Source organism: Taudactylus pleione, unplaced genomic scaffold (genome assembly GCF_031769625.1).
Source record: "Taudactylus pleione unplaced genomic scaffold, aTauple2 ptg000524l, whole genome shotgun sequence".
Lineage (NCBI taxonomy): Eukaryota > Metazoa > Chordata > Amphibia > Anura > Myobatrachidae > Taudactylus > Taudactylus pleione.
The window spans coordinates 2,673,248-2,690,614 of record NW_028284926.1 but is presented as its reverse complement, the minus strand read 5'-3'; the positions used below and the strand labels follow the sequence as shown (position 1 = coordinate 2,690,614).

The 17,367-nt window shown below is 45.1% G+C and overlaps 1 protein-coding gene across 2 annotated transcripts in view; it reads right to left on the bottom strand.

Annotated features, from left to right (window-relative positions):
- Nucleotides 1-17,367, bottom strand: part of ANGPT1 (angiopoietin 1) — a 409,517-nt gene that overhangs the window by 57,430 nt on the left and 334,720 nt on the right. For both annotated transcript variants that reach the window (XM_088450785.1, XM_088450786.1), the window contains exon 7: nt 10,543-10,709. In XM_088450785.1, coding sequence (XP_088306911.1) covers nt 10,543-10,709 — 167 coding nt within the window. The remainder of the gene's footprint in view (nt 1-10,542; nt 10,710-17,367) is intronic.

Here is a 17,367-nt window from a genome sequence, read left to right as displayed (position 1 = left end):
ACTTTACTCAGTCTTTTGACTTTATGCCCATAGTAAATTAATACAAATATACAGCCATGGGGAAAGGAATGTCCATCCTCTTGCAAATCTATTTTTTTTTTACATACAGTAGATACATTGTACCTAAGTGGTAATCATCGTGTCCTCCCCAAGTCCTAAGTGGCAATCATCATGTCCTCCCCAAGTCCTAAGTGGCAATCATCGTGTCCTCCCCAAGTCCTAAGTGGCAATCATATCGTCCTCCCCAAGTCCTAAGTGGCAATCATCGTGTCCTCCCCAAGTTCTAAAATTTGATTTGTCGAATCTCAGGTGACAGTTTATAATTGATTTTACTATATCAGCATTTATTCAAAGAACGACAAGCTATAAAGCCGCCTTGTGGGTAAAGCCGCCTTACATTGCTGCCTCTATATCAACAGAGAAAGTTATTTGCTAATGAGGCATACGTCATTATTTAATGATCAGGTAATGCTACGACATTCAGGTTTGTCGACACCATACGCCAAAGAGAACTGACAACTGCAATGATCTCAGTATAACTGTGGGGAATGCTCAGCGCTCACAAGACTGGATGGTGCTCATATGTAAAAAAAAGGACTATAAGGCTATTTCCAAACTTCAGTCCATCATTCTATCGTAGGAGATATTTATTATGGAGAATATTGGAGACAGTTGCCAGGAGTGGGCATCACAGCAAATTTCCCAAAGGTGAAACTGGTGATGCTCAGATAAATCGCAAAGAACCCCAAATTATTCTCCAGGTACATACAGGCCTCTGCCATCATGGTAAATATTACAGTTCTTGACTCTATTATCACAAATAAAGCTAACAATTATGGCTTTCCTGGATGGGTAGGGTAACCTGAAGATAGCCTCTTCTCTACCTAAGGCATACTTGCCGATAATCAGCTCCCTCTTTCCGGGAGGGAGCTGAATGCCTGCATTATGCGGGGGCGTGGCTGGGCTATGATGCCGTTTTGGGGGCAGGGACAGGGGCGTGACCGCATGATCGCATCATCGTGGCCCCGCCCCCTCTTCACAATGCTGGAAAAAAAGGCATTGTGAACTAGGGGACGGAGCCACTATGACGCGATTCAGCACGAATCGCGTCATCGGGTCCCCCTGCAGCGGGGGTTTTTACTAGTAGTTTGGGGGGCAGGGCGGCAGCAGGGAGGCTTGCCTGCCTTTCCGGAGGGTCGGGAGCGGCACCCAATATTCGGAAGGCTCCGACTTAATCGGGAGGGTAGGCAAGCCTGACTTAAGGGTGGGATGTACTAAGCATCTCCCAATAAGAGCTGTCCTTTGCGATACACTCGGATAGAGGGACCTCCGAGCTTGACAACCAGAAGTCTCACTGACGCAGGCAGCAGGGGGTGATGTGCATGGGCGCCGAGAGGGGGGGTTGCGGGTACAGTTCACCCGGGCCCAGGCTTTCTAGAGGGGCCCGGCGGGGCCCTGGTCCGGCGTCTCCCCCCCTCCCTCACAGCAGCTCAGCACACAGCTTGTGTTGGGCTGCAGTGCGAGACTGCTCGCGGCTACTGCAGCAGCCGGAGCAGTCTCCTATGGCTGTGGGGGGAACGATCACACTGATACAATAATTACATAATTTTCGGAATTTGATGAATACCATAATTTCCACATCCCCATACTAATGTACTAATGTATGGGGAGTGTGGAAATTAACGCAGGGGGACTTAGCAAGGAGGTATCCGTGATAGCTCCTGTGCTAAGTGGCTTCATGAATACTAAAATAACGTTATTTAAGGAAAATGTCCTTAAAAACGTTAATTTAGTGTTGATGAATAGGCCCCCCAATGTGGTCCGTAGCGTGACTGTGGGCCACATTGGCGTTTGCTCCCACACACCTGCCCCTGTCCGGCTCCTTCTGCCGGATGCCGGGGGCTTTGTGTGCCTGCGTGAACTAGAGTTGATGATGGATTGCTCTGGAGCTCGCTGAGAGTTAGAATGTTAATTATCAGGGTCCGTACGGATCAGGCAGCAGGGACAATGGTCGAAGCAAGCCAGAAACTCTACAAGGGAATGGCTAAAAAACAGTGGCGAATAGTAACTCCATCAAATTCCGAAAATATATAATTTTCAGAATTTGATGAATACCATAATTTCCACATCCCCATACTAATATACTAATGTACTAATGTATGGGGAGTGTGGAAATTAATGCAGAGGGACTTAGGCCCTCATTCAGAGCCACTCGCTAGCGGCAGTACGCTCGTTCCGAGCGATGTTCGCACATCTGCGCATGCGTACGGTTTTTAGTACGCATGCGCGAACCAGTCAGTGCGGCCGAAAATCGTTGGTACGCAATATAGCGAGGGCCTGCTATTTTGAGTGACAGAATGAGGCGTATGTGGGTGGTAACAGGGGAAGGTGCTTGAAAACGGGGAGTGGAGATCCGAACGCAGGCGTGCTTAAAGGTCAAAACGGGCGTTTTAAGGGAGTGCATAATTAATACAGCAGCGTCATTGACCACGTCACTTGGTTTTTTTTAACTCAGAACTGCTCGCAAAATAGCGGTTGAAAAAACCAACCACAAGAATAGCGAGCAGTTCATACGCTGTACGATGTACTCGATTAATCTAATAAATAGCGGACATGACGTATGGTGCGTGCGGCCAGGGGGCGTTTTTATAAAAAAAACGAGCGTATGTTTTGCTCGCTCGTTCAGACTTAGAGGTGGGAACAGACTGCAATTTGCGAACGGATTATTTGAATAGCCACCCCTTGTTTTTGAACGAACGACCACAAATAGCGAACGGCTCTGAATCAGGCCCTTAGCAAGGAGATATCAGTGATATCTCCTGTGCTAAGTGTGTTCATGAATACTAAAATAACGTTAATTAAGGAAAATGTCCTTAAAAATGTTATTTTAGTGTTGATGAATAGGCCCCTAAGAGCACTAGTTTACGCATATTTAAGTAACGGCCATTTATCATCAGGGGTCTCATAGGGCCACCTTATATTCAGCAAACTCCGAAAACGTATAGATGTATTTGGAGTCTGTCATGAAACACTTTTTATACCAGACTTTTCTAGAAGAAATATTGAAGCCATGAGTCTGACAATTTAAACTTGCACAAAATTGGATCAGGCAGCAGGACAATGGTCGGAGCAAGCCAGAAACTCTACAAGGGAATGGCTAAAAATTAAAAGATTTGTTATTTTGGAATGGCCAAGTCATAGTCTAGACTTCAACCCATTGAGGTATCCTGGCAGGACCATAAGAAAGCTGTGCATCAACTAATGTGCTGTGCATCAACTAATGTCCTGTGGGGATGTAGTTAATAATCCTACACCCGGCATCCCGGCTGACAAAATCCCAGTGCAGGAATGCCACTACATGGCCATGAGACCGGCGCTGGATAATCAACAGTATGTGACATGCCAACGCTGGAATACAGACAGCCAGGATACTGAATGTAAGTATAGCGGGCCGCGGTGGGGAGGGTTAGGTTTAGGCACTAAAGGGGTTGGTTAGTGTTCGGATGTAGGAACACAGGGTTAGGGGTAGAAGGGGAAGGGTTACTGTACTTACCAGACTCTTATGGGGATCCTGAGCATCGGGATGCCACTTTTGGTATATTGTTAACAGCAGGCATCCTGACTGCCGGGATTTCAACCATATTCCTGTCCAGTGAACTGACTAATGTCCTGTGCACCTACTAACAGGCTGTATCAACTAATGTCCTCCTGTGCATGAAGTAATCTGCTGTGCATCTATTAATGTCCTGTACATTAACTAATGTCCTGTGCATCAACTAATGTCCTGAGCATTAACTAATTTCCTGTGCATTAACTCATGTCCTGTGCATTAACTAATGTCATTAACTAATGTCCTGTGCATTAACTAATGTCATTAACTAATGTCCTGTGCATTAACTAATGTCCTGTGCATTAAGTCATGTCCTGTGCATCAACTAATGTCCTGTGCATTAACTCATGTCCTGTGCATCAACTAATGTCCTGTGCATTAACTCATGTCCTGTGCATCAACTAATGTCCTGTGCATCAACTAATGTCCTGTGCATTAACTAATGTCCTTTGCATCTATTAATGTCCTGTGCATTAACTAATGTCCTGTGCATCAACTAATGTTCTGCGCTTTAATTAATGTCCTCCTGTGCATGAAGTAATCTGCTGTGCATCAACTAATGTCCTGTGCATCAACTAATGTCCTGTGCATTAACTCATGTCCTGTGCATTAACTAATGTCCTTTGCATCTATTAATGTCCTGTGCATCAACTAATGTTCTGCGCTTTAATTAATGTCCTCCTGTGCATGAAGTAATCTGCTGTGCATCAACTAATGTCCTGTGCATCAACTAATGTCCTGTGCATTAACTCATGTCCTGTGCATTAACTAATGTCCTTTGCATCTATTAATGTCCTGTGCATTAACTAATGTCCTGTGCATCAACTAATGTTCTGCGCTTTAATTAATGTCCTCCTGTGCATGAAGTAATCTGCTGTGCATCAACTAATGTCCTGTGCATCAACTAATGTCCTGTGCATCAACTAATGTCCTGTGCATTAACTAATGTCCTTTGCATCTATTAATGTCCTGTGCATTAACTAATGTCCTGTGCATCAACTAATGTTCTGCGCTTTAATTAATGTCCTCCTGTGCATGAAGTAATCTGCTGTGCATCAACTAATGTCCTGTGCATCAACTAATGTCCTTTGCATTAACTCATGTCCTGTGCATTAACTAATGTCCTGTGCATCAACTAATGTCCTGTGCATCAACTAATGTCCTGTGCATTAACTAATGTCCTTTGCATCTACTAATGTCCTGTGCATTAACTAATGTCCTGTGCATCAACTAATGTCCTGTGCATCAACTAATGTTCTGCACTTTAATTAATGTCCAGTGCATCAGCTAAAGTCCTATGCATCAACTAATGTCCTGTGCATCAACTAATGTCCTGTGCATCAACTAATGTCCTGTGCATTAAGTAATGTTCTGTGCATCAACTAATATCCTGTGCATTAACTAATGTCCTGTGCATCTTCTAATGTCCTGTGCAACAACTAATGTCCTGTGCATCAACTAATTCCCACTACGACTCTAACTGTGTGGAGTTTGTATATTCTCCCTATGCTTGCGTGGGTTTCCTCCGGGTACTCCGGTTTCCTCCCACACTCCAAAAATATACTCGTAGGTTAATAGGCTCCCAACAAAATTAACCCTAGTGTGTGTATGTGTTGTGTGTGAGCATGTGATAGGGAATATATAGGCCCTGATTCAGAGCCGGACGCTCTGACCAGAGCGCTCGCTCTGAATCAGGGCCCACCTCCATAATTATGGAGCATCCTCCTGGATGCTCGTATAGCTGTGGGTCACCACCCACAGCCTATACGAGCGTGCAGGTTGATGGTCGCGATGGTCTTGACCATCGCGACCATCGCCACTGCGAGCCGGAGCCTGCGGTTGAGTTTCTCAACCGCAAGGCCCGGAGTGATTTTGGCTCTATCAGAGCCAAAATCACTCCCACTGACATCACTAGTGATGTCAGTGGGCCGGCTTCTGACGGTAGGCGTTCCCTTGGGAACGCCCCCGTCTGGGAGGCACGCCCCCAGCACGCCCACCAAAGGGGGCGTGCTGTCAATCAACATCGACAGCACGCCCCCTTTGATCAGACACAACGAGCGAAGGAAAGTCCTTCGCTCGTCGCGTCTCGCGCATGCGCACGACGGAGCTCCCTCCGTCGTGCGCATGCTCAGTGCACACCATCGACCCACTTGCGAGCGAACAGCCGCTCGCGAGTGGGTCTGAATCAGGCCCATAGATTGTAAGCTCCACTGGGGCATGGACTGATGTGAGTGGACAAATATTCTCTCTTTGTAAAGTGCTGCGGAATATGTGTGCGCTATATAAATAACTGGTAATAAATAAATAAATGTCCAGTGCATCAGCTAATGTCCTACGCATCAACTAATGTCCTCTGCATCAACTAATGTCCTATGCATCAACTAATGGACTGTGCATCAACTGATGTCGTCTGCATCAACTAATGTCCTGTGCATCAACTAATGTCCTGTATTGAGTGATATTTTTAAAACATAAGATGAAGATAAAATTGACTCTCTGTGAACGTGTTGTTTTTAAAACGCGACAAGAAAAGTACATTTATATTCATATGTACAGTAAACTACATTTCACCTACAATTTACCAAAACAGACACACACACAAAAATCATGATCAAACTTCTAAATTTTTAGGGAAATATTTTTCAATTTATGGAACTTTTTAGGAATTTGGCACAAAATCCTTAATAAAAACCTACATTTTTTTAAATACAATACTTTTTCATTTTAAAAATGTGTTAAAAGCCTTCATCTAAAATGTTGACTATAAAATGTGCAAATGTAACGTGAGAGACAATCACGGTATAAAGATGGCAGGGAAGCCATTACCATTGTGCTCACATGTCTCTCAGCTCTTCAGACCTCTTGTTTGCACCACTAACGCCCAAAAGATTCTTTAGAATAGTTTCTTGGATACCAGCTAAGAGACAATTGTGGGCAAAGGGGAAGGTGTTTTCGGATTCAGTCCCAGGTTCCTGACATGCCATGATTTCTTAAGCCATCATTTATGAAAGTGTTCGGGATTCAGGCATGAGAAAGACATGCTTCTTCATAGAATCCTGGGGATTTGGGTCCCTATAGTAACCTTTTCATGGGGCAAAGTCATTTTCTATTAGAATAGAGTTACGAACAAATTGTCTGTAAACTAGGCATTATTAAACCAGGGATGTAAACCCTTCAACAGCTTATTCAGTTTAAAGAGCCTGGCACTTGATACCTCGGAAAGCAGACATCCGATAAAAAAGCTTATGCTAAATAAAGCTTGTGGAAACTTGACTGCTGGCTCATTTTAAACTCCATTTGATTTAGTCGTGTCTGACATCACGAGGGAGCCTTGTAAAGCAGCAAGACAGGCGCACACGGGTCAGCGACAGACAGAGAGGTTGACTGGGCGCTTTATGTCGTACATACAATACAGCAGTTTACACTCAATGAGGAAAATGGAGCAGCTTGGGTAAGGAGTCGGTCACTACACCCAAAATTAGAAATGTAGATTTGGGTGACTAAGATATGATACAATAAAAGGTTCAACTTACGGTGCCACATTCCCTGTTCCACTGACGGCTCCAATGGCCAAGGGCTGGGCTAATGCTTTGCAACGCGTTTCTCGGCGTGCTTTCTCAGGCAATGTAGATATTGCCTACTGAGAAACGCGTTGCAAAACATTTCCACAAAGTGAAAAATGATTTAATATTTTATTATGCATGTTGTGTTGAGTAATCACCATAGATAACTAATGTGTTTTGTCTAAATAAATAAATAAATGAATAAATGTTATTATATTAAATCCATATACATAGTGGTTATTTCAATATTTTCTGTCTCATATAAAATTACCAAGACTAAATTTTTTTTTATTAATTTGCCATTGCCCTCATTCAGAGCCTGCAATATTCCAGGGTTCGTACATTTGGACAAACACTAATCCCAGCAATCAGGGTTGGACTGGCCCACAGGGGTATAGGAGAAATCCCCGGTGGGCCCCACTGTTTGTGGGCCCACCCCCTCCTCTAGGTGTCAGGTTTCAGACCCCAAATTATAAATTGTTACACTATTAGACAGTCAGTTACCTGGTGGAGCAGGACCACTGATTAACATGGGGGCTTGGTTCACTTCTATAGAATCTACACCAAGATTTTCCTAATGGTTAGCCAACCGTCTGTGGTGACAGGCCACACCCCCTCTGGTGGATGACCACTCCCCTTATGCATGGGCCCTTACCACTGATTAAGCCCGGTGGGCCCCTCATGCTCCAGTCCGACACTGCCAGCAATGTACTGTAGTGTTTATCACTAGGCATACTTCCCAACTCTCCCTGATTGACAGGGAGACTCCCTGTAATAGTAGCAGTCTCCCTGTTTCCCTGAAGAGTCCAGCAATCTCCCTGATTGCACCTTACCCCCATTATGAACATGCTTGCCGACATTCTGGCTGCCCCTTCCGGGAGGGAGCAGCCAGGTCGGCATAGCTGGGAGGTATGGCATTTGTGAGCGGGGCAGGGCAACGCGATAGTATAATTTAGGCCCCGCCCCCGCTACACACTGCCAAGATTAAAGCCATTGTGAAGCAGGGGGAGGGGCCAAAATTACGCAATTCAGCGTGAATCGCGTCACCGTGCCCACCCATCCACGGTACCCTCCAGCCCACAGCTGCAGGGGTTGCTCTTCTTACGGCCTGGGGGGGGGGGCGGCCAGGAGGGGTCGTCGGCCGAATCGGGAGGGTAGGCAAGTATGATTATGAAGCTATTGAATAAAAAATACAGAGATATATACATTCAAATGGGATCATTAGTATCATTTCCCTGCATTGGGTATAAGACACAATGATCCCTATGGCTACATGCATTTTCTGACAAGTATCAGTGTGTTTTCATCAACAAACAGATCTTACTAACTGCTTTGGGGCTCATTTACATTTGGATGTAAGTCAGGTTTATGACACGCCCCTCAGATGTAGCAGTACACGCCCCTCAGATGTATGACATGCCTCTCAGATGTAGCAGTACACGCCCCTCACATGTATGACACGCCCCTCAGATGTAGCAGTACACGCCCCTCAGGTGTATGACACGCCTCTCAGATGTAGCAGTACACACCCACTTTACCGCCGCGCTCATAGGTGCTGCTTTCACTATCTCCCTGAAATTCTTTTTCAAAAGTAGGCGAGTATGAGACTAGGAGCTGTACCTGTGCTTTACACATACAGATTCTAAGCACATTTTCTGTGGTAAGATTGCAACTTGGGAGATCTTTAAAGGTAGTATCATTGCAACACAATTACCTGTTCTGTTAGATTAGTTTCACTAAAAGAAAAAAATAAAAGTAATTAATAGATCGAGGTTTTTAAGTTTTTCACAATTTATTTCTTAAACTTTATATTTTCAACAGAATATCCACTTCCTCAGGCCGTGACCCAAACGCGGAATGCATTGTAACACCACACATTGTAAAACTTTTTTTAAATAACATTTTATTTTATGCTTTATTTTTCTTAAAATTTATTTTTTGCCTGTTCCATTTTTTTTATATATATATTTTTTTTATTATTATTATTTTAAATTTCTATTTGTGCACCAGTAGCTTACTTCTTTTCTTTGCAGGTGTGTTAAGGAATTTGGGCTGTAATAATCTCCAATGGGGCCAGTGACTGAAGTGAATTGAAAAAAATCTGTTTACAGTGCTGTGAAATTGGTTGTGTTATATCAATAAACAATAATAATATATCTCTACAGTACCAGCGGTCTCTCCAGCCACCCCCATGGTTCTCTCCCATACAAGGCAACAACCCCAACTCCCTAATTCCCTTTTCTATTGAGAAATGCAGCATAAAGAAATAATATTATATCACATGTGTTAGGATCGTGTGAATGTATTTTTGGTTGGTGTGGTTGATTGTGCTTTATTGTGACTCGTTTATATTGTGAAATATAGTTGGCTTTTTGTTACAGCTTTAGTAAATGGATTGTTGGCTTTGGACCCTTCTTGGCAATCAGTATATGAAATATGTCTTATGTCATTTAGCATAATTAAAATTCTCTCTGAATACTTTTGATTAACTTTTAATTTACTACCTTTTTAATGAAATACTTTCAAGTTAATGCTATCGCTTCAGTACTTTAACAATTATCATTTTGCTCTATGTTGAATTAAGGAACGGTTTCTCTTTTGCTATACTTTTTGCTTGACTGGTGGCCATTATGTCAAAATGCGTTCCTACGCAGGGTACAACTTTTCTTGAGGTCCATGTCTTCCCCCCACTGTTTTCTCATGGAAGCCTGTCTCCCTGTGCTGTGCTATTACGAACCTTCAGAATATAGCGCAATCTCTTGACTGTTTCAGCTGCTACCTGTGACTGGCATGGCTTCTCAAGGCTCCATTGCACTGGCCACATTGGGACATCATTTGTAGATGTCCGCAACAATTAAAGGAGCAGAGCGCTGGGCACCATTACACATGGCGCTAGATTGAGTAGGACTCAAAGGTGAAGGCTGGATTGGGCCCTGGCGGTCCAGTCCTACTCATTGCAGGCGTAAAATCTTAGTGCAGAAACAGGAACTTATTGTAGGAAACATACGCCCCAAAAACCTTGTGGGCTCTAGGCTGCAGCCTGATCAGCCTAATGGTTTCTCAGACGCTGAACATAAACTTTAGATATCTAACAGCTTCACATAAGCAGAACTAAATGCCATTAGAATGCCTTTAGAATGTCCAAAGTCTAGCTCTTTACCTGTTCCAGTCTTACCAGATGCTGAATCGCACTTCGCTTTGTTTCAAGGAATATTGTAAAAACAAATTTTATGAGCCAATAAATTGTTATGGCCCGTCATGTCTCCCGTGGATCCTTATTTTATCACGGCGACTTAAATGTATTAAATAAATGCATTAAGAAGCTTTCTATATATACATATAACTTAGTAATGACATCACATTTCTTACCTGTAATTCTGTTTCTCGTTTCCTATGTGGAATCTGTCGTACTGTGAATGTGCGTGATTCGCTTCCCAGTCCATTAAGTCAATTCTCAGCGAGTACTGCCTTTGGCTGGTTATTGCAAATATAAACTCGTTCCCCAGCCAGAATTCGCCAGATGGGCTGCCAAACCCCTAGAGAGAAGTCAGTTCAGCAAAATATTATTTATCTTTAGAGCACACAAATTTTATTAATTCTTTTTACAAGGTCATTATGTGTTATTTTATGTATGCAATCATTAGAAGCATAACAAAACTACCACTGGCAATGGGCACTACTTTATAAATTACTTGCTGACACTTGGAAATAACTTCTGCTAACAAGCAAAGTCTAATTTTAATCTACTGAAACAAAGGTCTCATAGAAAATCGTGGAACCCATAAGTACATGAAACTACCGGTGATGGAGCCGATGCAGAACATTGGGCCAAGCGATCTGAGAGGGACCCACGACCCATTTTCTTTTGTATTCAGTTTGGTTTTGGGGAGGAGGGGAGGCAGGTTTGTGTCTGAGTGTGTGGGGGGGGGGGGGGGGGGGCTCTTGTCTACTGAACTTGTCTGTGTGGTAAAGTGGCCAAAATATAATTTTGCACCTGAGCCCCACATGCTGTAGTTTCGCAACTTCAATATAGTGCTTTGTCCTCACTTGCAATGATCGAGGACTCCTGCCCTTCTCATGTAATTGATGAGCAATCCGGAAAACATTATGCCGATTGAACTGAAGCAGGTCCAGTAGATACAGACAGAGAGAATTGGCAAGAAAAAATATTTAAATTACTTTGCATACACAGTAGGGTTCCGGCATGAGTTTATCAGAAGTACCTTACACGCAACACAGTTAAGAGATTATCAAGAATGCGTCCTATGGTCAGATCATCTGCTACACTAGACAAAACTTTACTACGGTCCTAGCTGCATGTCTGAGTGTTGTGTGTGCTGCCCACATCTTCTTAGCACTAAGCTATACCTGCAGCCAGCAATGCACAAACTACTTTATACCTGCAACTAGCATTGCACAAGCTATACCTACAACTAGCATTGCACAAGCTACTGTATACCTGCAGCCAGCAATGCACAAACTACTGTATACCTGCAACTAGCATTGCACAAGCTATACCTGCAACTAGCATTGCACAAGCTATACCTACAACTAGCATTGCACAAGCTATACCTGCAGCCAGCAATGCACAAACTATACCTGCAGCCTGCAATGCACAAGCTATACCTGCAGCCTGCAATGCACAAGCTATACCTGCAGCCAGCAATGCACAAGCTATACCTGCAGCCAGCAATGCACAAGCTATACCTGCAGCCTGCAATGCACAAGCTATACCTGCAGCCAGAATTGCACAAGCTATACCTGCAGCCAGTAATGCACAAACTATATCTGCAGCCAGCAATGCACAAGTTATACCTGCAGCCAGCAATGCACAAGCTATACCTGCAGCCTGCAATGCACAAGCTATACCTGCAGCCAGCAATGCACAAACTATACCTGCAGCCTGCAATGCACAAGTTATACCTGCAGCCTGCAATGCACAAGCTATACCTGCAGCCAGCAATGCACAAGCTATACCTGCAGCCAGCAATGCACAAGCTATACCTGCAGCCTGCAATGCACAAGCTATACCTGCAGCCAGAATTGCACAAGCTATACCTGCAGCCAGTAATGCACAAACTATATCTGCAGCCAGCAATGCACAAGTTATACCTGCAGCCAGCAATGCACAAGCTATACCTGCAGCCTGCAATGCACAAGCTATACCTGCAGCCAGCAATGCACAAGCTATACCTGCAGCCAGCAATGCACAAGTTATACCTGCAGCCAGCAATGCACAAGCTATACCTGCAGCCAGCAATGCACAAGCTATACCTGCAGCCACCAATGCACAAACTACTGTATACCTGCAGCCTGCATTGCACAAGCTAAACATGCAGCCAGCAATGCACAAGCTAAACATGCAGCCAGCAATGCACAAGCTATACCTGCAGCCTGCAATGCACAAGCTAAACCTGCAGCCAGCAATGCACAAGCTATACCTGCAGCCTGCAATGCACAAGCTATACCTGCAGCCAGCAATGCACAAGCTATACCTACAGCCTGCAATGCACAAGCTACACCTGCAGCCAGCAATGCACAAGCTATACCTACAGCCTGCAATGCACAAGCTAAACCTGCAGCCAGCAATGCACAAGTTATACCTACAGCCAGCAATGCACAAGCTAAACCTGCAACCTGCAATGCACAAGCTATACCTGCAGCCAGCAATGTACAAGCTATACCTACAGCCTGCAATGCACAAGCTACACCTGCAGCCAGCAATGCACAAGCTATACCTACAGCCTGCAATGCACAAGCTAAACCTGCAGCCAGCAATGCACAAGTTATACCCGCAGCCTGCATTGCATAAGCTATACCCGCAGCCTGCAATGCACAAGCTATACCTGCAGCCAGCAATGCACAAGCTACACCTGCAGCCTGCAATGCACAAGCTATGCCTGCAGCCAGCAATGCACAAGCTATACCTACAGCCTGCAATGCACAAGCTATACCTGCAACTAGCAATACACAAGTTATACCTGCAGCCAGCAATGCACAAGCTGTACCTACAGCCAGCAATGCACAAGCTACACCTGCAGCCTGCAATGCACAAGCTATACCTACAGCCAGCAATGCACAAGCTATACCTGCAGCCAGCAATGCACAAGCTATACCTACAGCCAGCAATGCACAAGCTATACCTACAGCCTGCAATGCACAAGCTATATCTACAGCCTGCAATGCACAAGCTATACCCGCAGCCAGCAATGCACAAGCTATACCCGCAGCCAGCAATGTACAAGCTATACCCGCAGCCAGCAATGCACAAGCTATACCCGCAGCCTGCAATGCACAAGCTATACCTACAGCCAGCAATGCACAAGCTATACCTACAGCCTGCAATGCACAAGCTAAACCTGCAGCCAGCAATGTACAAGTTATACCTGCAGCCAGCAATGCACAAGCTATACCTGCAGCCAGGAATGCACAAGCTATACCTGCAGCCTGCAGTACACAAGCTATACCCGCAGCCTGCAATGCACAAGCTAAACCTGCAGCCAGCAATGCACAAGCTATACCTGCAGCCTGCAATGCACAAGCTATACCTGCAGCCTGCAATGCACAAGCTATACCTGCAGCCAGCAATGCACAAGCTATACCTACAGCCTGCAATGCACAAGCTACACCTGCAGCCAGCAATGCACAAGCTATACCTACAGTCTGCAATGCACAAGCTAAACCTGCAGCCAGCAATGCACAAGTTATACCTACAGCCAGCAATGCACAAGCTAAACCTGCAACCTGCAATGCACAAGCTATACCTGCAGCCAGCAATGTACAAGCTAAACCTACAGCCTGCAATGCACAAGCTACACCTGCAGCCAGCAATGCACAAGCTATACCTACAGCCTGCAATGCACAAGCTAAACCTGCAGCCAGCAATGCACAAGTTATACCTACAGCCAGCAATGCACAAGTTATACCTACAGCCAGCAATGCACAAGTTATACCCGCAGCCTGCATTGCATAAGCTATACCCGCAGCCTGCAATGCACAAGCTATACCTGCAGCCAGCAATGCACAAGCTACACCTGCAGCCAGCAATGCACAAGCTATACCTACAGCCTGCAATGCACAAGCTATACCTACAGCCTGCAATGCACAAGCTATACCTGCAACTAGCAATACACAAGTTATACCTGCAGCCAGCAATGCACAAGCTATACCTACAGCCAGCAATGCACAAGCTACACCTGCAGCCTGCAATGCACAAGCTATACCTACAGCCAGCAATGCACAAGCTATACCTGCAGCCAGCAATGCACAAGCTATACCTACAGCCAGCAATGCACAAGCTATACCTACAGCCTGCAATGCACAAGCTATATCTACAGCCTGCAATGCACAAGCTATACCTGCAGCCAGCAATGCACAAGCTATACCCGCAGCCAGCAATGTACAAGCTATACCCGCAGCCAGCAATGCACAAGCTATACCCGCAGCCTGCAATGCACAAGCTATACCTACAGCCAGCAATGCACAAGCTATACCTACAGCCTGCAATGCACAAGCTAAACCTGCAGCCAGCAATGCACAAGTTATACCTGCAGCCAGCAATGCACAAGCTATACCTGCAGCCAGGAATGCACAAGCTATACCTGCAGCCTGCAGTACACAAGCTATACCCACAGCCTGCAATGCACAAGCTATATCTGCAGCCAGCAATGCACAAGTTATACCTGCAGCCAGCAATGCACAAGCTATACCTGCAGCCTGCAATGCACAAGCTATACCCGCAGCCAGCAATGCACAAGCTATACCTGCAGCCTGCAATGCACAAGCTATACCTGCAGCCAGCATTACACAAGCTAAACCTGCAGCCAGCAATGCACAAGCTATACCTGCAGCCAGCAATGCACAAGCTATACCTACAGCCAGCAATGCATAAGCTATACCTGCAGCCTGCAATGCACAAGCTATACCTACAGCCAGCAATGCACAAGCTATACCTGCAGCCAGCAATGCACAAGCTAAACCTGCAGCCAGCAATGCACAAGTTATACCTGCAGCCAGCAATGCACAAGCTATACCTGCAGCCAGCAATGCACAAGTTATACCTGCAGCCAGCAATGCACAAGCTATACCTGCAGCCAGCAATGCACAAGTTATACCTGCAGCCAGCAATGCACAAGTTATACCTACAGCCAGCATTACACAAGCTATACCTGCAGCCAGCAATGCACAAGCTAAACCTGCAGCCAGCAATGCACAAGCTATACCTGCAGCCTGCAATGCACAAGTTATACCTACAGCCAGCAATGCACAAGCTATATCTGCAGCCAGCAATGCACAAGCTATACCTGCAGCCAGCAATGCACAAGCTATACCTGCAGCCAGCAATGCACAAGCTATACCTTCAGTCATGCATTGCACAAGTTATACCTGCAGCCTGCATTGCATAAGCTATACCCGCAGCCTGCAATGCACAAGTTATACCTTCAGTCATGCATTGCACAAGCTATACCCGCAGCCTGCAATGCACAAGTTATACCTTCAGTCATGCATTGCACCTTCCACTTCGCTATTTGTGACGGATTCAATGCATGGAACGGGTCACGTGCATAATTTGTCACTTGCAGTCATCCATTACAGCCTACATGGTTCAAGAATTAAATTCTGTGGGGAAGTTTCATTATTCTTTAGTTGGTCTTTTTAAGATGGAATAACACTGTAATATTATGTTAGAATAATCCACAAAGGCATCCAAAAGTATAATAAACTACTACTTATTTAGTTTTTTTGTGCCCCTAGGGGAGAAACTAAAGTAAATGTGAATATTTTATGGAACAGAGTCTCATTCATTTAACAAGATAAAATGAATAAAGAGACAAAAAGCTGAAATCTGCCACCTGTGCTAGATAATGTAAGTGGTATTACACTATGAGACAGGCACTTTTCCCAGAATTATAAACCATAAAATATCCCTTTATGTATATGTCAGGGCTGTCCTACAATAATTGCTTAATAATATTTTAATAGCGTGTAGGTCATTTATGAAGCGGCCTCACCATTTTCATTTGCACCCTGGAGCCTACATGGTTCATCCAGCGCATATTCAGGTGTGCGGAGAGGCGGAAAAAGCTGAACAAAAAGAAAAATTCCAACTTCCTCTTTAGAACCTTTGGTAGCAATACTGATAAGACTGACCTCAAGGAGAGTATGGAGTCAATTTACTAAAGGTCGATATTGATCAAATCTTTTTTCTGTTTATAGATTTTCCTTTGTTTTGTTAAGTTCTGAGACTTACTAAAGTCAAAACCGACTAAAAGTCGAACAAAATAAAACCCACTTTCCACCAAAATTGTACATAGGTCCAACATCGATACTTTTACATAGCCGACTATAGTAACAAAAGATTTACTAACCATCGGTTTGAAAATCAATCCAAAATTTACCACAAAACCGACAAACCCCCCCCCCAAACAATAGACCTACCTGAGGCAGGCGAGTTTGGGAGAAGCACTGCACAGATCACTAAGCTCTATGCAGGCTTCTAAGGGATAAAAGTAAATGAAAGTCCCCCCCAAAATCCATAACCAGCCCTGGGGGCTCATTTATCATATTATGTACATGTATGGTCTACAGACAACGCATGCGCGGAGGCCATTGCCTTTGAGGATTCCCCCGGAACCCTCTCACAGGTAGTTGTGTGATGTGTAATTCATTAGCTACAGCTGCCATGGTCCCTCCATAATACACAGGGCTGGATTAACGGGGAAGCGACAGGGGCGGTCGTCCCTGGGCCCCCACACGTAAAGGTCCCCCGCACCCATCAGGGTTAAAGTGGGCCGGAGGAGACGGAACCAGTTCCGCCTCCTCCGGCCCACCTCAGCCCGGCATTGCAAGGAGGCTCTATTTGCTGGACGCCCGCTGAGATTTTGTAACCAATGAGCGCCCCGCTCCCTCTCCGCAGCGGCCGTCGGAGCCGGAGGCTGGAGCTCACTCATGCAGTGCATTATGGGAGAGACATCATGACGTCTCTCCCATAGTGCAGAGGAGCAGCCGAGCGGACTGGAAGGCAGCGGACACGGGAGGGGGCTTAAGGTAAGTATGAATTTTTTATTACTACTACTGGGACACTACTACAGGGAGCAATACTATTGGGTGCACTAAGGGCATTACTGCTGGGGGCAATTATACATGGGGCATTACTACTGGGGCACTACTACAGGGAGCATTACTATTGAGTGC